The following is a 23,728-nucleotide window of genomic DNA, read 5'->3' as shown; positions in this document are numbered from 1 at the left end:
TTGCGGGAATGGTGATTGTTTATTATGTGCAAACATAAAGAGTCATCAGTATCAAACCTGACCACCAGACCTTGAGTGCAAATCTGCCCTGAAGCCTCTATTAGCGCATGATAGAGGCCGAGTTTCTTTTTCTTTTTTTCACATCTGCAAATACAACCAAAGATTCGGAAAAGTAAGACAATTTATATTCCGTCTCCTGCAGAGTTATCTGGTATTGATGGTTACAGGCCACAGATGGGGCCTGGACCTCAGGAAATCCACTACCATCTCCTTGGTTGTTGCTGTGTTGATCAGAAGGTGGCTCACTCCGCACCATGAGACAAAGTTATTCACCAGATTCTTGTACTCCTGTGCTCCTCCAAGATAGTCAAGGTTTTCCTTCAGCCAACCCAGACAGACAGATTGCCAGCATTAGCGGGGTGGTTTGGTGATTGGAGGCAAGGGCGTAGCACCAAATTCTGGGCCCTATACAGTTTTAATGTCAGTGGGCCCCTATCCATTCCAGTAAGCGATCAAAATAAATAAATAAAATAAATTGGGGGCATTTATTTATAAATAAACAAGCATAAATCGGGTGTTAAGCTAAAATCAGATCAGATTATATTGATAACTGGTTCTTTCATTCACCACCTGAATTGATGCATTTGGCCTACTTGTGCTCAAACACCTTTAAACGTTAGGCTACATCTGGTTGGTGTACTAACGTTTTGATCCATGACACATTTTGATTTAAAAATATTTATTCTTGAACAGGAGCCAACAACTGTACACAGAGAAGGAAATCATTTTTCAATAAAATTGCTCTTCAGCTTGCAGAAAAAGAAATAAAGCCTTGCTAAAGCCTTACATGAGATGTAAGGATGTAATTTACTGACTCTGGATTATGACAACGTTAATTGGATGCAGTTACACAACAAGTAAACTCGGTTCACCTTTCAGAAAGAAAGCAGTTAACAGTTGCTTCCCCTCATTCTGCCCCATTTCTTTTCTTTCTGCTCTTTATTTTTCTGGTACCCCGATTAGTGTTTGTGCCATCTGGTGTGCGTTGTGGGGAATGAATTTGAATCCAAAAAAGCACAGAGATCAGATGAAAATATTTTTCAATTTCAGTCTGTTCTGCAAATCTGACAGTTATATACCTCCAATAAGTGAACTTCGTTTGAAATCATAATAAGCAATTAATATGCACCAGTACCTATGCTCTTTCACACTGCTGAAACCCCAATTTAAGATCCATTTTAATTTAGTCACAAACAACAGGTCAAACACCAACTAGACAAAATTACAATTTAGATTAATTTTTATCTATTTTTATGTCTATATATATATTTTGTTTGTTTGTTTTTTTGTCTTTGTGTGTGATGATGGTTCTGTTATTCAGTGTTGCTCCTGAACCATTAGGCGCGTTCGACTTGATGCAGATCTGTCTGAGTCTGACTTGACGTGATGCATGCTGGGTTGTCATGCTCATAGATCTCGAATATGATTGGTTAAAATGAACTTGTTCTACCCAGCATGCATCACGTCAAGTCAGATCTGCTCAGATCTGCATGAAGTCGAACGCGCCTATGTGGCATGAACGTGCTCACTACGTTCTGTCGTCATGAATGAGGTTGTTCCATTACGCTGTGAATATAGGGGAGTAATGTTCCGTAAAATTGCATGCTACAACTAAGTAAGTAAGTAAAGACTTGATCGGATCGGCTGTTCGTTTAAGACCGCAAGTGAACACTCTTACTATTTATTATTGGAGTATATTTCTTTCAATTGTTCGCTACATGTTAACACCCCCACCGATGGTCTCACCCACTTACCCGCCCTTTGACATTAGGCGTGTTCGACTTCATGCAGATCTGTCCAGATCTGACTTGACGTGATGCATGCTGGGTTGTTATGCTTATAGATCTCGAATATGATTGGTTAAAATGAACTTGTTCAACCCAGCATGCATCACGTCAAGTCAGATCTGCACATATCTGCATGAAGTCGAACACGCCTACTGACAGTTTGAGTCTTGGCGGAAATGAATAACCATGGTTTGCCGTACTGTCTTTTATTCGTTATATTTTTTTGCTTTTTTTTCAAAAGGTGAGAAAGAAGTTTTTATTTCCATAATAATATTGAACGACATAGTTTCTAATTACTGAGCTGTTACATTTTGAAAACGAATTCACTCATTATACCTCTGCTCAGTCTTCAAGAGTTAATCCGTCCATCCACGTGCCTTTTAGCCTAGAATCTAGACGCGCCCCTAGCGGCAGGGGCGCGTCTAGTTACTCTCCGTTGAATTGAGATTAGGCGTGTTCGACTTCATGCAGATCTGTGCAGATCTGACTTGACGTGATGCATGCTGGGTTGTTCATGATCATAGACCTCGTATATGATTGGTTAAAATGATTAAAAATTAAAAATGATAAAAATCAATTCCTTCCGCCTACTCTTTCCCAAGGATTATTAACCCTAATTCCAAAGCCTAAAAAAGATTCCCTACTTATTGATAATTGGAGACCAATTTGTCTACTCAATAACGACTATAAAATTTTAGCTCAGATTTTTGCAAAAAGAATATCACATAATTGATGAAACCCAGTCTGGTTTCTTAAGACATAGACACATCTCTAACAATATCACACTTGTACTGGACCTTATAGATTACAATGACCTTTACAACGACAAGGCCTATATTTTATTTCTAGATTTCTGTAAGGCCTTTGACACAGTCGAGCACAATATCATTTTTCAGGCCTTAGATAAATTTGGTTTTGGTCCTTTGTTTTGTGCATCTATTAAAACTATTCTGGGACCTCTCCTAGGTTTGAGGTTAATCGTGGTGTCAGACAGGGTTGTCCTATCTCCCCCTATTTGTTTCTGATCTGTGCTCAGCTACTTTCTGATCTTATTAAAATTAGCCCCTTAAAGGGTATCTCAATTGCTGGAAAGGAAATCATCATCAGTCAGCTTGCAGATGATACTACCCTGTTCTTAAAGGATGCCTCACAGATTCCAATAGCGATAAATACAATTAAATTATTCTCTCAGGCCTCTGGGCTATACTTAAATACCAATAAATGTGAGCTGCTCCCCCTTAAAACTTATAATAGTCCATCCATCTCTAACATCCCGATTAAAGAAACTGTCACTTACCTTGGTCTAGCTATCAACAGTAAACAAGACACTAGATGCTCTCTGAACTTTAATCCTATCATAGAAAAAACACAGAAAAGATTTAATCAGTGGCTTCAGAGAGACCTCTCCATTAAAGGGAGAATTTTGTTGTCCACAGCAGAAGGCTTATCCCGCTTGACATATGCAGCTCTATCTCTTGATGTAAACAAACAAACATCTATGTCCATTGACGAAATTCTTTACAACTTTACATGGAGAAATAGAATCCACTACTTAAAAAAAACTGTTTTAATGAACTCCTATACACACGGTGGCCTTCACTTTCTTGATTTCTCTACCTTAAATAATACTTTCAAGATAAATTGGACTAAGCATTTTCTTATGAACCCTAACTCTATATGGAACCTCATTCCTGATCACGTATTCTCTAAACTTGGTGGCCTCGAATTTCTTTTATTGTGTAATTATAATATTGAAAAAATTCCCTTAAGTCTTTCTAATTTTCATAAACAGATGCTTCTTTCCTGGAACATGATATATAAACACAACTTCTCACCACACAGATATTATATCTGGAATAATAGAGACTTGCTATATAAACACAAAACATTATTTTTGGAAATCTGGTTTGGTCATGGTATTTACCTGGTTACTCAGCTGCTCAACTCTAGTGGTGATTTAATGTCCTACACTGAACTTCTACACAAGTATAATATATTCCTCCCAGGGAGTATGCTATAGTCTTTGATGCTATCCCTTCTGGTGCTGTCTCTCTTCTTAAAAATTCTTTACATGACTCCTCTGTATTACCTTTGAATCCCACTGTTACTGAGATTGGCCAAATCTGTTTCTCTACTAATAATAGAAATAACAACCGTAATATACGCACTCTTTTTCTAAAAGACAATGTATCTATCCCAACAGCACTTTCACACTGGAATAACCTATTTTCTGACATAGAATGGAAGAAAGTATGGTGTTTATCTTCTAAATATTTGATTACGAATAAAATTAAAGAAGTGTCTTTTAAAATAATCCATCGAATTTACCCATGTAAGACTTTTATGCAAAGATTCAAAAAGGACATTACTACAGACTGCTCGTTCTGTCAACAGGCTCCCGAAAACCTTGATCATTTACTCTGGTCCTGTCCCCATGCTTGTACCTTTTGGCAAGATCTCTGTGCATTCATTTCTCAACATATTCTCTCTGATTTCTCTTTCTCCTCTCTATCTCTTAAAGATGTATTGTTTGGCTTCTCCTCATACCCGACGTCTAAATCCAACCAATTCTATATTATTAATCTAATTTTAATACTAGCTAAAGCACATATACACAAAATGAAATTTTCTAGTTCCAAACCTTCCTTTGCAGCTTTTGAACGAGAATCCAGGCAATACATCAAGAGTATACTATTCTCTAAGAACTCCAAAGCTCTCAAAACCCTCAATTTATGTATATTATTCAATATATTTCTTTCCTAAAGTTCTGTATGCGGTTTATACCCTCTGGCAATGTTGGCAATGTTTGCTTTTAGTCATGTTTGCTGTTATTCATGTATTGTAATCTGTACCTTACCGTACACACCTTATTATCTGTATTTTGTACCATTTTTGTACAATTACTTCTATTTTGCAAATAAAAAAAAAATAATAAAAAATGAACTTGTTCAACCCAGCATGCATCACGTCAAGTCAGATCTGCACAGATCTGCATGAAGTCGAACCATTGACTATACTAGTCGAACACGCCTATTTCGAAAAAGTGGGCGGGCTTAACATGATGACGACTGACCTGCGACCATAAATTCCGTGACTTACGCCAGACGGGCTCTGATTACGTGTGAATTCCCCATCCTGCTAGAACTACCAGAGCGATGGCTGCTGCTAGCGAACAACTTTCTTTCGAATCGGCTTTGGCCGCCACTCTGAAAGACTTGAAGTTAAGCTTTTCTCTGAGAAAAGAACAAGAAACTGCACTGAGGTCGTTCTTACAAAAGAAGGATGTATTTGGACTTTTGCCAACCGGATACGGCAAAAGTTTGATCCACAGCTTAAAAATGATTAATGCAGGAAAAACTCAACCTGTAGGCGAACTCATAAAAAAAACAAAAACAGGATGCAACAAGAACTATTTAATATCTATTAGGATAAGTTTTTTCCACAACACATGCAAGGAACTCTCTTTTCCGTCGCTCTGACTACGTCACCTTCTTCGTTGCTCTGATTGGTTGTAGCGCTATCCTATTGCGTGGAGAGGGAGTTTGAAAGACAACCGTTTATCCCACCCCTCCAGTTGAGCCCTGTCTATGGAGAGTGCCCAGACCCTACATTTAATGTGGGTCTGGCTCGTCAGGCTACGTGCCTGTCCTTCTCAGGACAAAAGAGAGAGAACAAGCACAGACCCACACCTAAAACCATCATGTTCTTTCCTCCTAGCTGGTCTACCAGCTGTGACCCAGACACAGCAGACTGTGATGGCAGCAGTGGGAGACAAAGTCTCTTTAAAGTGTCAGCTCATGGAAACAACAGATGTCCTTCAAGTCACATGGCAGAAGTTCTCACCTAGAGGAGACTATAATGTTGCCACCTACAACAAAATCTTTGGTCAAATAGTGAATCCTGGCTTGAAAGATAAAGTAGAGTTTGAAGATGCTGGACTTCAGAACAGCTCCATAGTCATCAATAATGTGACGGAGCAGGATGAAGGCTGCTATCACTGTTTGTTCAACTCCTTCCCTGATGGAGCTCTGACAGGAAGAACATGTCTCCAAGTTTATGGTAAGAACCTGACTGCATTCCAGTTTGATGTTGTTTCATCATAACAGGTGACTCTTGATCCTCAGACAAACTACCAGACTGGACACAACATGTTCATGGTGATATCTGTTCAATGTCTTTTCTTTGCAGAGCTGCATCAACCTGTTCTACATGTCAGAGGATCAAACTCTACTGAAGAGTTAGTTGTGTCCTGTTCAGCCACAGGTCGACCTGCTCCCACTGTAACACTGAGAGCTACACCACAAGACCACAACTTGACTCACTACAACAGCGTCAGTGTGTCCAACACCAACGGTACAGTCACTGTCACCACTACAGCTGTGCTGTCAGCTCTCCATCTAAACAGCACACAGGTTGGATGTACAGTTGGAGTGCTCTCTGGTCCTCAGATAGAGGTGTTGGAGACGATTCCTGGGCTCAAACCGACGTCTGCTGATGGTGAGAAACACTTTCAGAGATCACACATTTATAGACTGATGATTACTTTGAGATCCTGATGTCTGGGTTTCTGTTTTCAGGTTTGGACGATGAAGTTAATGTTCATGTGGTCTCAAGTTAGTATTTCTATTCATTCTGTTGTTACTTTCTTATCATTGCTGAGTCTGTCATATCAATGTTTGTTGCTCTTTCTCTCATAGGAGGACATTTATTCATCATAGTCTCTGTGTTGCTGACCATTGGTCTTGCTGCAGTGATCATTGTCAGGCTTGGAAGAGAAACTCATAACAGGTACATCTTTCAAACAGTATCATTGTCGTTGTGTCTCAGTCAGCTGATCAATGTTTAACTGTTCTTAAACCTTTCATTTGGTCAAACAGGGAGCCTCAGAGGGATGAGAGGCCAGAAAATACTTTGAAGTGAGTCACTCTTCATTCTGTCACTCTTCTTCACTCACTACATTTTATAGTTTTTATTCTTGTCTGGCTAATTTGGTGGCTACTGCCTGTTTTTATTTCAAGGGCTGAATCACCTTCAGTGACAAATGAAAACACCGGGCTCAGAAACCGGACACCACCTGAGAACAGCAATTCAAGTTCACCTTCAACACCATCAAGGTTTGATTTAGATGACTCTGTGATGGACGACTAGAGAAGCAGCGACCCAGTCTTCATCTGATGAATCTGGGAATGAACCCACTGTTACTCCCAGCCAGTTTGTTTCGCTAACGTCTCCACAACGGATCATTCATATGAGAACGGCTACTGAAGGACACTGACAGGACAGAGAGGTAGGAACCACAAACAGGCAGCTCAAACGCCTCCGATACACTTAACGGATGTTTTTTCTTTTTTATACATTTGATGTTTACACTTGTTATACACTGTATGTCAATATTGTCGTGGTGTTTTGTTTTAGTTAAAGACTTTTTCTTTAGTTTCATTTATTTTGGTTATTTCTTTGGGTTCTCTTTCCTTACATGGCCACGTTTCACGTCCTGTCCTTGATGGTTTTCCTGCCGGGGTCGTCTGCTCCGCCCTCTTCAGCTTCTTAACCGCCTTTTCTGTCACGTCAGCCATGCTTCTGTGGTCAGGGTTTAGTTTTTTAATTTTTCTTCTATACTTTAATTCCAGGTGTAGTTTTCTCTTAATGTTTTGGCCATCCACTTCCTCTGTCTGAACTGACAACCCAACAAAACACATGAGGAGGGCTGGGAGGCTTTGCATTGTTTGCATAGTTATCATTTAGTGCCACGTGTGAAATTGTTTTCAGGTTGTCTGTCCCTAGCTCTGTCCCATTTTTGTGAACTCTATATCTCAGGAACAACTCGTAAATACTTCTTCAGATATGGCATTAACTTCAAACCTTGGAGTCATGGATGGAGTGATTAGATGATGGTTTACTAAAGTCACAGACCTCAGAAAACAGAATCCTAACCATCACTTTCATCCATATCTACTACTACATATCTATCTACTGTACCGCATCTTGTTTAAGGGAAAATATGAAGAGAGTTTACCAGTCACTAAAAGCTGTTTCGCCTTTTCTCAAACCTTCCACTAAACAATACACAGCCATCACATTCTTACCTCATCAGTTAAACTTTAATGTGATCGACTCAAAACTCTACCGCCACCAAAGATGTGAATAATGAGCCAAATAAATATACTAAGTGTTCCTCTTAAAAGGACACAGGACTGAAGTTCTTCCTGGTGAGTTTGAACGAGGTAACGTGAGTGACACTAGTTTGTAATGATGGTGTTTCTTACTTTTAAAGCCAGGAGGCAAAAAAAAAAGTGTTGAATGATTGTGAGAAATGTTTGCGTTGAGAGATTTAGGATGTCTGAGTGAGAACCAATGGGATTGTGCTTAAAATGTAGCATCTTGGAGTTTTCCAAACTGTGAGCGTTGTGCCTTTTTTTGATATGTGCACTGTGACAAAGTGGGTGAGAGAACGCCATTTGTCCACATCTACAACAACATTGCTGGTGTAACCATGCTTATAATTTATTTGTTTGAGCCGTACAGTTTTTGTAAAAGACTGAGTTCTGTTATTATGTGTTGCTTCTGCAGCTAGATAGTCCTGTCTCTTGTTTTGTCTGTAGATATTTTCTACTATTTTATTTTATTTATTTTGCAGTCTTTTTTTATTGTTTCTATTTTTTAACAACAAAATAAAAATGAGAAAAAAACGAAGTATTGTTGTCTTGTTTAGAGGTCTCTTTAACTTAGATCTTTAACAGAACAACTGTATTACTGCTGTGACTGCAACCAACATCCATAATGCACCAATCAAACGTCCTTATTGTGTATTTACTCAGAATTAATTCTCCACTCTGACTCAATGTGCTGCTGCTGGAATAGTAATAATAACACACATGACCACAAGATGGTGCTGTGTAAAATAAAAATAATGATGAAAGTGAAAGTAGAGGTAGAGGTTGTTCCATTGCGGTGTAAACAGGTGGATATCAGGAGACATGTGCTGTAATAAAACTCATTTTACAGCAAAATCATAACTCTTTATTTCATATGTTGCTTTTTGTACATGCCAGTGAACCCGCTATTTCATTTGTATAGCTATTATATATTAAAGGGATGATTTTTTACATTGTTGTCTTCCTTGTTAACACCCAAACAGAGTAGAGTGGTAGAGCCATAAGTATAGGAGCAAGTTTACTCTCTGGTCTCTAGTTGTATTCAGGATGTCAGACAGTGCAGTCTTATATTTCTCTGTTCTGTTGGGGATCTTTTCAAAAGGTGAGATAGAAAACTTGTGTTCACTACTAAAACTGTTTTAAGAGTTTTTATTGAACTCCTAATAACTTTTCTGATACTTTATATTGAAATGAAGTGTTTTATTGAGCTGTTGATCTGTTTATTAAATTAAATACAACAACTAATATTTTCAGACACTCATATCTTCGACTGTTTGTGATAACGCTACACACAAAAAAATGATTTGTAGAATTTACTTAAAAAAATCTTTGTAACAAATTGCACTCATTAAAACTAAGTAAATGTAATGCTGTAATATCAAGTACAACTTACTTGCCAGAATCAATCAAAATGTACTTGCTACTATCATTGACATTTATGAAAAAATTAAGTAAGTTTTACTTAACCATGTCAATACAGAAACACCATGGTCATGAAAATATGGAGTAAATCTTACATGTTTATAATAAGTAGATTTTACTAGATTTGTTTTTGTTTTAAGTACTCAGTTGTATTGAGAGGTCTTACACACCAAAATTATGTAAATGTTGCTTGTTTTGTTCTGATAAATGTTACTGAATGGCAAATTACACGGATCACACTATTGAAGTAAAAAGCAATTACACTTTTATTTTACCAATTCAAACAAAAATTCTCTATATAACAAACAAAATATCACTGATATTTCAAGTGAAGATACAACAAAAACACTGGGGTGCAGTCAATTTGATGGAATAAATATACAGACGAGCATCCATACCAACTGGACTTCAAGTACGGAAACTAGTGTACTGACAGAACCACAAAACCTCCTGAATCACTACTATTTTCCAGAACATGTGACAAACAGAGAGAGAGAGAGAGACTCAGAGAGAGAGAGAGCCTGCCTTCCTGAACTTCACTATTTTTTAGAACATGTGACAAACTTGGAAAAAAACAAAAAAAGAGTATACATTGGAATGACTTCATGCTTTTCATCAACTATACACCAATGGTTCAACTGGATCCTCTTCGGAATCACCATGGACGACCATAATCTTCAAAACGTGACCAGTAGGATCACTGTGGTGGGTCCTCCTGCATACAATTGACAAGAAAAGACAATGCTAATGAGGAACAAAACCAAATTCCTTCAATCATTCATATCAACTTCATTTCCACAGTAAATCCTATTTAGTTCACTGTGAGCAGGAGGTTGGGATACCACATGGTATTAAGATTATTACCTCCCTGGAGGGAGAAAGCAAAGAGCACTCTGTTTTTAAAATCAACCAATGAGCAGTATCTCCAGCAAACAAAACACTCCCCAACACCAAATGTTTGACTAGAAGACTAGATTCATCAGAAGGCTCTATTGATTTGAGAAGGGCACATCCATCTTCCTTGAATTTCCCCTTGGGTATCAATAACGTTTACTATCCATCTCATCTCATCTTGGATTTTGTGATGTGATTGTACATATACCTGGCAATCTTCAAACAGTTCCTCCTCCTTCTCGCAATAACGCGTGACAAATCACTGATTCCTGTTGAGAAAAATACAATAGTAAGACTCAAATAATCACAAATTAATATTACCACAACATTTCCAGTCAGTATTTGAGTATACTGTACTTATATAAGCATAATGTAACATAAGAGCCAGACAAGTTGACGTTTTGGAAGGTAGATCAGAGCTAGTGAGCTGAGCGGATGGAATTTTGGTGGAGCGCTTGTTAATTTAGAGGCCGGAGCGGGCGCTCTGTTCCGCTCACACCATTCGCCTTATTCACCTCGAACGTTCCACCGAGCCTGAGGGGTACACTTACCACTTCCGGGAGTTCTCCCAACGCGATTTCCGGATTTCGCTCAGTGCAATGGCGCCTCACTGCTGTGTTCCCCAATGCACTTCATCACACAGAAAAAAATCTAACCGAGGACAAACGTTTCACCGTTTCCCCAAAGATAAGGGACTACGTCGACAATGGATAATAAACATCAGAAGGGATCCTGGTCGTAATTTTAAGGTAAGTTTTATATGTCTGGTGCTGTGAGGCTGAGCCGCCTGCTAGCCAACTAGCTTGTATCGCTAGAAGCTAGCTAGGCTAGAACTAGCAAGTTTTAGTAGATAGATTAAGGCAGAGAGCCAGGTTGTTGAAATATACAGCCTAGTCCAAAATTAGTAGTATGTTATTAAAATCTACCACCACAGATTCACTAATATAAGCATATTCTGAGTGACCTTGTTTGTATTAGCTTCTAGTCACAAGCTAACCTAGGGAACACATCACATCAGTTTTCCTAGCTAGGAGGAGGATGTACAGGAGTCAGATTGAGTCTGATCAATAAAATTATACATGTAAAAATGTTTATATGATTACATTTTATTTGCTGATGTAGATAAACACATACACTAAAGTGTGCTCGGAGCATTTCCTCCCAGACTGCCTTGTGAAAAGCAAGACTGGCATCACCAAGTTGAGACAGGGAGCTGTGCCAACTGTGTTTGCATGGAGTTCTGTCAGACCAGAGAGGAGGAGTGTTGTTAGAACTGCAAGGTAGTATTTAGATGAATTAAGTCTCTAGTTTGGTTGCATTTATTAACTGTGTAGTGACAGGATTTCTCTGTTGATTTCTCTGTTTTCCAGTAATGTTTCCACGGATCTCGATGATCGACATGGTGTGAATGTGTTGAGGTATGTAAAAGATGTAATTGTTTACATGAATTGAGCATGAGTATCATTGTAAAACACCTAATGTGTCCATCAATATGTTTCTCTTATACTTCCAGTGAAGAGACACCCCCTCCGCACCCAGACCATGAATATGCTGCACTGCCTCCCTCACTTCAAGATCAACTTGAGGAAGCCCGCAAGACCATCGGTGATCAAGAACTTTTAATTTTAGAGCTTCAACAAAAACAGTTTTTGATTTCAAATTTTCAAGGTGACGATAAACAGATTTCATTTTATACAGGGTTCCCAGATTATGATACATTTAAAGCTGTGTTTATGGCCCTGCAACCTACTGCAGAAAATATGGTGGGATGGAGTCAGGCTCAGCGACTTAAACATACAAGTGAGGAGGTACTTCGTCAAGGCTTTAGCGCCTCTAAATTGTCCACTATGGACCAGTTTTTTCTTTTTCTTTGTAGGTTGAGGCAGGGATTTCCTGAGCAGGATCTTGCAACCCGTTTCCATGTTTCACAGTCAACAGTAAGCAGGATCTGTGTGACCTGGGTCAATTTTTTGTATTTTATGTTGGGATCACTTCCAATTTGGCCTTCAAGGAAAACTGTGGACGAACTTATGCCAGACTGTTTTAAATGCACGTTCCCGGCTACTAGAGTTATATTGGATTGCACAGAAATTCATGTACAGAAACCTAGCTCCAAGGTCCTTAACTCTGCGATTTATTCACACTACAAAGGTAACACCACATTTAAGGGCCTAATAGGCATTGCCCCCTCAGGTGAAGTGACTTTTGTCAGTGATTTATATACAGGTTCAATATCTGACAAAGAAATTACCAAAAAATCAGGTATCCTTTCTGTTCTCGAAGAAGGAGATATGGTAATGGCCGATAAAGGCTTTCTCATCGAGGACCTTCTCTCTGAAAGACAGGTCTCCCTTGTAATCCCTCCTTTTTTAGGCCCAAGTGGACACTTCACTGCAGACGAAGTTCGAAAGACTCAAGCGATAGCAAGACTGCGAATTCATGTAGAGCGCGCTATTAGGCGGATTAAAGAGTACCATATTTTTGATAAAGTCTTACCCATGACACTGGTGGGATCCGTTAACCAACTGTGGGCCGTCTGTGCCCTTTTGACTAATTTTCAAGGTCCTCTCTTTTAAAATTGTAATGTTAATGTAAATATCTACCAATGTTAGGTAAATCTCTACAACTGAAATCTTAATATCCACAAATGTATTCAAACCTTGAATAGAAAGTGTTCATCTTTATGAATCTATACAAATCCTTTACCATCATTATTGTTCTTCTTTATGAATCTATACAAATCCTTAACCATCATTATTGTTCTTCTTTATGAATCTATACAAATCCTTAACCATCATTATTGTTCTTCTTTATGAATCTATACAAATCCTTTACCATCATTATTGTTCTTCTTTATGAATCTATACAAATCCTTAACCATCATTATTGTTCATCTTTATGAATCTATACAAATCCTTTACCATCATTATTGTTCTTCTTTATGAATCTGTACAAATCCTTTACCATCATTATTCTTCTTCTTTATGAATCTATACAATATGTGAACTTGTATTGTTACCATAGCACCTTATCATAGTCAGTGTATCACAGGATCAGTCCCTGTCAGACCTTATAATCACTTCTCATGCTCTTTACTTTTACATACCTGTGAGTGATTTGATTGTTTTACGTGTATGTGTGTGTATGTATAAGCTACTGGATGTCTATCTATCTAAAGAATAAAGTACAATTGTATTACACATGGATGATGTCCTTCATAACTTTATAATTTAATATACCGGAACCAGAACAGGTCGGAACATCAGAAAACATTAAAAAAAAAACACTGATAGGCACACTGGTCTAGGTTTGTAAAGGTAACTTTGTACATAGAAGTATGGAAAAGGAACCGGAACAGGTCGGAACATTAGAAATTACATTAGGAACAAACCATTTAAAAAACATTAACAAAAGAGAACTATATACATAAACAGATTATCAGTGATGTATTACATGATTTTGTTACACAAAGAAGGCAGAAAGTGAGAGAAAAAGAATGTGTCCAATTTACATTTCATGTTCTCCCACTCCTTTGGTTGGAAGTGCACCCGCTCCAAGTGATGGTCATCACTGCACTTCACAAAAAAGTCACACCATTTCAAACCAGTGATGCCCATCTGCCCCATCACTTGAAAATAGTACTCGTGTGTGGTCTTCAGGCTAAGGCTACCATCAGCCTTGCAACGCAAGTATTTGCAATCCTTCACGCTGCCTTTGTTGGGACACTTGATCTCCAGGAGGCCGTGCATTGGTGAGGCACTGGGGTCAATCACTTTTCGGTCAGGTGAGGCACCTAGGTGTGGGGCATGGTGGTTGATGACGAACCCACAGGGGAAGATCTCATTGCCAGTGAGGTCTTGATATTCGGCCGCAGCAACAGGCTCCAGTTCCAAACCTCTCTTCATCACCTTAGTCTGCACTATTTTCTTTTTCAAATCGGCAGCTAATGCGTTGTAGTCTGCCACCCTTGAACAAATCCTCTTGAAGGAAGAGGAGGTAAGACGATTGGCTCGAACTTTATGCCAGGTCTTGCTATTGCTCTGTTCCCTTGTCTCTATCTCCAGCTGTACTGCAACAGCCTGAGTGACCACCAGGCCACCATAGTAGCACGACTCGGTGTCATCCAGGACAGTGTAAAATGAGCATGGCTGTGATGGTAAGGGAAACAGGGGATCATCATTAGCCCTGGAAGACTGTGTTGCGTGGTAGGTAAGCACAGATCCCTTTGGAAGGTCTCCAAAGTCGGTAGAGACAAGAGCAGCAGGCTGTTTTCTGTTCTCCTCCAGCAGCTTGAACATCTGACTCCTGCTTTCTATTTGACTCAGGTTTCGGTGTAGGCTCTCTGCAAAGGCATTTGATGGAAGCGGGAGTGGCACAGGACAGTACAGGTTTGACATCACCCCTTCAGACGAGCGTTGCCTCTTTGGCGGAGGTGCGTTGGTCACCGGTGGTTTTAGCTTTGAGACACTCACAGAGCTCACCGTTCTTGCACTGACACCCAGGGCCCTCGATGGAACGTGCCAGGCTTGAGGCAGTGACGTCTTGCTCGTTGTTGGGGGGACAGATGTGTAGCCCATCTTGGCAAAGTGAGCGAGAGTGTAGAGCAGCCCGATGAGATGGTTGCACTGTCCCAAGCCAGCTTTGCAGTTGCACTGTGTCTCCCTTATAAATGGCTGCTCAAGTGACAGCTCCACCTGAAAAGATAATCAAACTTTAGACACTTGACACTTCAGAGTTGCTATTAACAAATATATGGCATAAATATATATATATAACGTAAACTGAGTGTGCAGTGAATCAGGTACATCTGGCATTTAATTGATCGGTCATGAAAATATTACAGCTACATGCTGGTATTGGTAGGTTGTTTACAGCTGTGATACTTGCGAACACAACTTGAAAGATACCTAATATCTTGGACACTCATTGTACAAAAAAGTCAGGGTTGTGGAAAAGCTCATATGTGACCCTGCAAGGCGAAACCAGTCGCTTTGCGCACGGTGCTATTTTGAGAAAATTCACGATAAACAAACGTATGGGTGAAAATGTTGAATTTCACGTTTTCGCATAATTCGACAGTATACAGAGCACAATAACTTAATTTTGTAAATTTTACCAAAGCGACTGGTTTCGCCTTGCAGGGTCACATATTAAGATTGAACAGTATGGATTCCATATTATGTCAATTTTAAACAGACAAGTGATTTGTAAGCTAATTACATTTTGAAGAACCTTCCTCAACCCTGGATACACTGCTCCAAGAACTGAGCAACTCTTATCTTAACATGAATGTTAAAACTTACCTTATCACTTACCTGATAGTTATACTGTCATTACACTATCATTGTCAACAAGCAATAGCAACATGCACCTAGCCCTGTCTGGCTTTGCTCATTTGAAACAAGATAATATTTGAGTAGATATCAATGAAGCTTATGTGATATTACATCAACTACAGATAACATGTTAATGAGATAAAATCAACATGTTATTTTCAATCAGACAGGGAAAGGTGCATTGTTGATATAAACTCATAATGAACATTTAGCAAGCTGGTTTAACTGTGGCACTGCTCTGCGAACTGAGCAGTTTGTCCACTTAGCACTATGATACCTGTATGTTGTAAGGTGCCTCATTTTTCCGCACCGAGGGAAAACACCTAGCCCTCACAAATATGTGTGATGGGCTCCTATTAACTGTCGATTAAATACATGTTAAGTGTTAAATAAAATCTGACATAGTACACAGTCAACAACTCCATATCACTGCTAAGCTTACTACCCCTAGCTGCTATAGTAACGTTACAAGCTAGCAGAAATTAGCGTAAATTAGCGTAAATTAGCGTCCATTCATACCTTCAATGTCGTGGATAAAACCTTCGATCCAGTTACTGTATCCCTTAATTAACACTGCCCGGGGGATGTTGCAGTCGGTACTGGCCCACTGCTCCACATTTTGTATGGTTAATTCGGGCAGACAGGAAAGATTGGTGGTCCACACTGGAGTTTCCATTGCTGGTGCAGCTGAATCTCTGAAGATCGTATGCGTCAGAGTCAAACTTCCGGGTTTGTGTACCCCTCAACGGCGTTCGAGTTTTCAAAATGGCCGCCAGGTGAATAAGGCGAATAGACATAATAAAGAGTAGACGCCGCATTGGCTGCTGGGGCACGAGAAATGCGGCCGCCATCTTGAACCGGTCATCCTACCAACGCGTAAACCTAGCAACCACCAAAGCAACAACATGCCTGAGCACTGTGCAGCGTATTTCTGTAAAAATCGGCGGACTATTTATAACAGAGCTCGGGGGATTACTTTTCACAAGTAAGATTGAAAATTATCCTTTTTTGTACTTTGTGAATAGCCTTATAGGTACATGTATGACGTTTGCAGCAAAAAAACCCGCGTGAAAATCAGTTAAGTATTCAGCGAGTTATGATTGATTAAATGCGCTGACACTTCACTGCGCCTGCTAAACAGATTACACTGAGTGGAGCGGGTGACCGGTCCAAGATGGCGGCCCCACGGCTCGTCAGCGCCAATAGGCAGTAGCGGTCGATGCGGCGTCTACTCTTTATTATGTCTATGGCTCACACCACCAGCCTGACGCGTGCCCAAATCCACCCAGAATTCATTTCTTCCTAATAAAACCAAGACCGTTCATTTTCAAAAAAAAAAATGCCATGGCAAGATGGAGTTCGTGAAATATTTTAGAAAGGAAACTGATAGGGTTATTTCTCCCTCTTTTAAATTGGAGCGAGCGTGGAGCGATTTCGCTGGAGCGGGAGGACTTTTAGGTGGAGATTGAGCGGAGCGGCCTGACGTGAATTTGAGCGGATGAGCGGCCGACTGAACAGCCACCTGAGCGAGGAGCGGGAAATTCGCACCGCTCAGCTCCGCTCACTAGCTCTGGTAGCGCTACATATGTGGACTTCAGTGAAATTATAGCTAGGCTAGCGCTGACTTAACAGTTTAAGGCTCAAGTCATAGCACTACATTGCCGCCAAAAGTTTCAGAAAGTACTTTGTTTCGACTGGACCTCAACCACAAACACTTAGATATAAAACCTTTATCGTTTTTGTTTTGAGAGAACATATTCTAACTTAGAAGTTGCCGTGCTTATTATCAAGATAACCTCCAACTCACCTCAAACGTTTGCAGACGTTAACTGAGTAGCCTAACTTTTGATCACCCGATATCCAAACTAATTGTAGCCTACCCGAACTACGAACAGTAGCGCTAATGTGTGCTACTGTACGTCAAGCAGACAATTATCAAATTACCAACATGTACACGAACTCCTATACGACCACAAATATAAAACAAAAAGGGAATACTCACTCGTTTCGACAGTCAGGTGCAGCAAAATGGCGACTTCTTCGGCGACAGGTCTTCAGTTCAAGTGTGCCCATTGACTGTATATAGTGTGCCTCACTACCACTAGGCATTGTCCAACGGCGCATGCGCGAATTCAAATGCGCGAAGCTTTATTTAGTAAAAGTTACTTAAAATTTTCAGGTGTTGGTAAATCATTTAGATACTACGAGTAAATATCTAGTAAAAAATACTCTTCCAAGTCAAGAACATTTATTACATGAATATGTTGTGTTATAGTTTCATGTTTTTTTCTAGTCCCCACTGAAACTTGATATTACACTGTAAGAATTGCTACATTTGAATAAGTAAATATTACAATGCCTAAAAGTCTTTTTTTTCAGTGTACTGGACACCAAATTTCCCACGGGATAAATAAAGTATCTATCTATCTAGATATCTAGACATATGAAGTGGGAAATATACAAGAGGATTACCTAGGCAACCACACATCCACTAGCAACCAGTGGTCAGCTGTATAGAGACCATGATGAGAAGACAAGACATTTGATCTAAATGTGGGTGGACCTTAACCTTCATGTTATTTCCTCCATGCAGGTCTAACAGCTGTGATCCAGACACAGCAGACTGTGATGGCAGCAGTGGGAGACAAAGTCTCTTTAAAGTGTCAGCTCATGGAAACTAAAGATGTCCTTCAAGTCACATGGCAGAAGTTCTCACCTAGAGGAGACTATAATGTTGCCACCTACAACAAAATCTTTGGTCAAACAGTGAATCCTGGCTTCAAAGATAAAGTAGAGTTTGAAGATGCTGGACTTCAGAGCAGCTCCATAGTCATCAATAATGTGACGGAGCAGGATGAAGGCTGCTATCACTGTTTGTTCAACTCCTTCCCTGAAGGAGCTCTGACAGGAGAGACATGTCTCCAAGTTTATGGTAAGAACCTGACTGCATTCCAGTTTGATGTTGTTTCATCATAACAGGTGACTCTTGATCCTCAGACAAACTACCAGACTGGACACAACATGTTCATGGTGATATCTGTTCAATGTCTTTTCTTTGCAGAGCTGCATCAACCTGTTCTACATGTCAGAGGATCAAACTCTACTGAAGAGTTAGTTGTGTCCTGTTCAGCCACAGGTCGACCTGCTCCCACTGTAACACTGAGAGCTACACCACAAGACCACAACTTGACTCACTACAACAGCGTCAGTGTGTCCAACACCAACGGTACAGTCACTGTCACCACTACAGCTGTGCTGTCAGCTCTCCATCTAAACAGCACACAGGTTGGATGTACAGTTGGAGTGCTCTCTGGTCCTCAGATAGAGGTGTTGGAGACGATTCCTGGGCTCAAACCGACGTCTGCTGATGGTGAGAAACACTTTCAGAGATCACACATTTATAGACTGATGATTACTTTGAGATCCTGATGTCTGGGTTTCTGTTTTCAGATTCAGACGATGTAGTTAATGTTCATGTGGTCTCAAGTTAGTATTTCTATTCATTCTGTTGTTACTTTCTTATCATTGCTGAGTCTGTCACATTAATATTTGTTGCCTTTCTCTCATAGGAGGACATTTATTCAGCATAGTCCCTGTGTTGCTGACCATTGGTCTTGGTGCTGCAGTGATCATTGTCAGGCTTTGAAGAGAAACTCATAACAGGTATGTCTTTCAAACAGTATCATTGTTGTGTCTCAATCAGCTGATCAATGTTTAACTGTTCTTAAATCCCTCAGTCGGTCACACAGGACAATTCTGTGTCCAGTTGCATCATTACATAGAATTACATCTGTAACTGCTTGTCCTGTAGGGTCGCCAGGAAGCTGGACTCCATCCCAGCGTTCATGGGTGAGAGGCGGAGCACACCCCGGACAGGTTGCCAGTCTACTGATGTCAGTGACTCTCCCCCTACCACAGAGCCCTCCTTCTGTATCACTTTGTCCAGCCGTGAGGTGAACCTTCATCTTAGTGCTGCCTCCCCAGCACACCACAGCGCAGCAGAGGACACTGGCAACCACTGGCAGTTCTACATTGAATTACGCCCCGGGCGAGACCCCCTCCGAGCTTCTGGCAGATGTTAAACGACCTTAGCCACCTGAGGTAATACAGACGGTCTGACCTTTTCTGAGTACTGAGTCTATGTTAGCCGACCAGTCCAGTCTGTGATCCAGCTGTAGACCCAGGTACTTATTGGTCTGAACCACCTCTACATACTCCCCGTTGATGGTTACAGGCTGCAGATGGGGCTTGGTCCTCCAGAAATCCACTACCATCTCCTTGGTTGTAGCTGTGTTGATGAGAAGGTGGTTCACTAACCACCATGAGACAAAGCTGTTCACCAGTGCTCCTCCAGGAAATTGCAGTAGTAAAGGTTTTCCTTCAGTTAACCCAGACAGGCAGATTGCCAGCATTACCAGGTGGTTTCCTTGAAACTTGAAATTACTAGGTGGTTTCCTTGAAACTTGAAATTACTAGGTGGTTTCCTTGAATCCACCTGGTAATTTCCTACTGAAACCAAGGGGATGAATCATGTGGGGCACTAATGTCAAAGAGTAGTCTGTAGTTTCATCTAGTGTGTGTTGTGGGGAATGAATCTGAATCCAAAAAAGCACAGAGATCAGATGAAAATATATTTCAATTTCAGTCTTTCCTGCAAATCTGACAGATATATACCTCAAATAAGCGAACTTCATTTGAAAGCACATCAAATGACTGTATTATTGGTACTTTTTATTGTTATTATTATTATTTGTTATTTATTGCTCAAACATGCAGAGACAGTGCACTGAGTGGACACAGACTAAGATAGTCAAACATTATATGAATGGGTTATTAACTTATATTTTACATTTTTATTGTTTCCACAGTATGATGATTTAATAATTTTTGTGGTGACGTGTTATTAATTTGTTTTCTAATTTCAACCGAATATTTCTAATTGTCCATCTGATAAAAATGTTTATTGTGTACAATGTTTTTTGTCAGGTAATATGGATCAGACTGCTCTTTCACACTGCTGAAACCATGAAACCACAACTTAGGATCCTTTTTAATTTAGTCGCTCTTACTCCATTCATGTACATGGTATTTATATTAGAGCAGTAGTTCTCAAACTTTTTACACCAAGTACCACCTCAGAAAATACTTGGCTCTCCAAGTACCACCATAATGACCAAATTTTAAATATAATTTAAAAATAAAATACAGTAGCGTAGTCGGCCTAAGTATTCATTAAAAACAAGGCAGAGGTTTTATTTAACAAGTACGTTTAATGTTGTTGGCCACTGTAACATTACACACAGTTTGAACAGTAACACTGCTTAAATATAGGCAAATAAAAAAAACTGTACTTAAATAATGGTCCACACTTCCCTTCGCAGATTTAAGCCATGACAGTAGTTTTGTCGTACTCTTCATTATTAACCACCTCCACCTCTTCCCAACCTGTAGGATAGGCTACCAACGGCGGATAATGACGTCTATGCGGAAACGCTACGTACGGCTACCAAAGAGCATAGAAGCTTAGAAGAGAAACTCATAACAGGTACATCTTTCAAACAATACTGTTTGAAATGATACCATTGTTGCGTCTCAGTCAGCTGATCAACGTTTAACTGTTCTTAAATCCCTCGGTTGGTCACACAGGAAGCCTCAAAGGGATGACACATCTGGAAATACAACCAAAGACAGAATGAAAAGTAAGACAATTTTCATTCTGTCTACTTCAGAGTTATCTGGTCCACATTTTAGATTTTTCATCTTGCCTTTATAGCTACTTTTTATTCTTCCACTTTCATGACTCATCTGATGGTTACTTCATCTGTCAAGCAAATTCTGATTAAAATGTGTTGTTTTTTTTTTTTTCTGTTAAGGACTGAAGAGAACAATAAATAGACACTTGGGAAATAAAAAAATCCACAAAATGTACCAGATCGGACACGTTCAGCAGCAAGAAGACTTTCGAAGACTTTTTGCTGACAACAAACAATGACCTCAGAGACTGTATAGTGCTGATGGTGAGACAGTCAACCTGAACAAAACTGCATCAAGTGTTGAGACAGAAACTTGGATTTGAGAAGCAGCAATGACACTTTAATGTTCATGGATCATCATGAGGAGGACGTCAGCTGTAGTTTTCATGTTGATATTTTGTGCATTTGCATTGTCTTTACCATACTGTATTAAATTTGGACTTATTTCATATTTGTTTATATTTTTACACTGGGGAATGATGCTTGAAAAAAAAAGTGCAATAAAAATGTGATATTTTCTTGTCTTGTTCCAATGGAACTTTTGAAAATACATAGATAGATAGATATATTCCTGTTGTTCTAGTCTACACGCAACATTTTTATTTTTCTCATTCATATAACGCTAAAATCTGGGACATTTTCTGGGACAGATTTAGGTCATCCAAAATGGGGACTGTGTAATGATTCATTGATTTGTTTCAAAACATGAGTAGCTGTGATATTAAAAATGAAACTGATTCTTTCGATATTTTGCCTGAGGATGAGACTCTGTTATTAAAAATGTTTGCTGGTCCTTATCACTTCAGCGTTCACTTCACTCCCAGCAGCAGTCAGCCAGGATGGAGACACTAAAATGGTGCTTTGTCCTGCTTCTGGCCCAAACAGTGCACTCTGAGATTAGAGGTTATGAACACATTCTATATTTTATCATGGAAAAATGAATGGAATTTATCTTTTATGTAATTTTCTAATGGTATTAAATTATGATTTTACTTTCACCATATGCAAAATTAGGAGAATGTCTAAGTATGTATTTTATAGCGATTGTAATTGATTTGTCGGAGAGATTCATGTGTTTTGTTTTTTTTTGTATTCATGGTCCTCATTAATTTACAGTAAATATCTTCCAGTTTGTCCTGAAGTGATAGTAAGAGATAAAATGTTTTTATGACACTTTAGAGGACATAACTGAGGTTGTCAAACGAGCTTCAGTATCATTTTGACTGCATCCATGCACAGTCCAGCTATACACGCTGGAATCAAGTTACTGAGGATTCCCCTCCTCAAGCCAGTTTATCACCCGGCTATCTCTTATTGTATGTGACTGAAACTTGATAATGTTTTGGTTCAAAACAAACCATTTAAGCTGAATAAAACTTAACTTTCAGTTTGCCATGCCTGAGGTGAATGCATATTACAGGTCGTGCGAGGTGTCTTGTGTTTGTAATTCCAGTTTAACATGTAAATTCCGTTTGCTCTCGGTGCAGCAGTGTTGGTGCAGGATCCTGCGGCCCTGTGAGGATCAGACATTGGACATTATGGGGTATTTCCTCGGCACTGCCGGTTTTGGGTGAGGATGTACGTTAGTCACATTGCAGGATGTGTGCTGCTGTTTTGCCTCGCCTTTATTTCCTTTATACAGTTTGTGCGAGCCATACTGATTCAGTACTTCTTTCATTACTGAGAGAACTGATTTTCTCAGCACAATTGACATTTCGGGAAATGAGTCAGCTATCTTGATTAGATGAGCAAATTCAGCTTCTGCATAAGGGATGCACTATGTTATATGCAGTCAGCCGTGCACGGAAAAGGCAACTATAGGGCGCCGTGATGGCTAAATGGTAGGAGACACAATATTAAAAATGCCATCTTTTGCCAGTATCAATTTTCAGAATAGTTTTAAATACCAATTAACAGGAATATAGTGAATAGCTTGAAGGCAAGAAATGCAACTCAAATCATTTCTTAAGATTGCAAAACTTTAAAACAAAAAACAAGAAGCTTAAACTGTTTTGCAGCTTCCTGGCGGGCTGTGTTGATTAAAATCAGAAAAGTGACTGCGGCAACCGATATGCCATACTAACGATTTTAACGATTATAGGGCCGGGACTTTCATACCACTAATATAGTTAAACCACAAGCCACTGTCTGCGCTTAAACAGATTTTAAAATGACAGGTGTCAGCTGTCAGGTAAATAAGGTACTTCCCTTCAAGTAGACTTTATATCTAAAAGAAAATAATCTTACACAATCTATTATCTGTAATCAAGATAAAATAGTTCTAGTTTGACCCATCCAGTTGGAGCAGTGGGCTGCAGCCT

The 23,728-nt window shown here is 39.6% G+C and overlaps 2 protein-coding genes and 1 long non-coding RNA gene across 3 annotated transcripts; 2 read left to right on the top strand and 1 right to left on the bottom strand.

Moving 5' to 3' along the window:
• Positions 1-13,311: 13,311 nt before the first annotated feature.
• Positions 13,312-16,441, bottom strand: LOC311509286 (uncharacterized protein). Its single transcript, XM_084574424.1, has 2 exons — positions 16,174-16,441; positions 13,312-15,012 (listed from the first exon to the last, which is right to left on the bottom strand). Exon 2 carries the CDS (start codon positions 14,893-14,895, stop codon positions 13,768-13,770), a length of 1,128 nt encoding a protein of 375 aa, XP_084430550.1. The 5' UTR covers positions 14,896-15,012; positions 16,174-16,441; the 3' UTR covers positions 13,312-13,767.
• Positions 16,442-18,228: 1,787 nt separating this feature from the next.
• On the top strand, positions 18,229-19,947 carry LOC311509522 (OX-2 membrane glycoprotein-like; the record flags this gene model as incomplete). The annotated part of the gene is made up of 2 exons (XM_084574761.1): positions 18,229-18,586; positions 18,716-19,947. Coding segments are annotated over 2 exons (726 nt in total), but the record flags the coding sequence as incomplete, so codon positions are not given.
• A 126-nt stretch (positions 19,948-20,073) lies between these two features.
• LOC311508989 lies at positions 20,074-23,528 on the top strand. The gene is made up of 3 exons (XR_014699774.1): positions 20,074-21,199; positions 21,301-21,353; positions 21,528-23,528. It is a non-coding gene; the product is annotated as an uncharacterized lncRNA (long non-coding RNA).
• The last annotated feature ends 200 nt before the right edge of the window (positions 23,529-23,728 follow it).

Source organism: Chelon labrosus, assembly GCF_963514085.1.
Source record: "Chelon labrosus genome assembly, chromosome: 24".
Classification (NCBI taxonomy): Eukaryota; Metazoa; Chordata; class Actinopteri; order Mugiliformes; family Mugilidae; genus Chelon; species Chelon labrosus.
Note: the sequence above shows the minus strand (reverse complement) of the source record. Positions and strands in the feature narration are given on the sequence as shown.

Excerpts from the sequence above, each read along its gene's own strand:
- LOC311509286 (XM_084574424.1), bottom strand. The coding sequence starts at position 14,895 with ATGGGCTACACATCTGTCCCCCCAACAACGAGCAAGACGTCACTGCCT.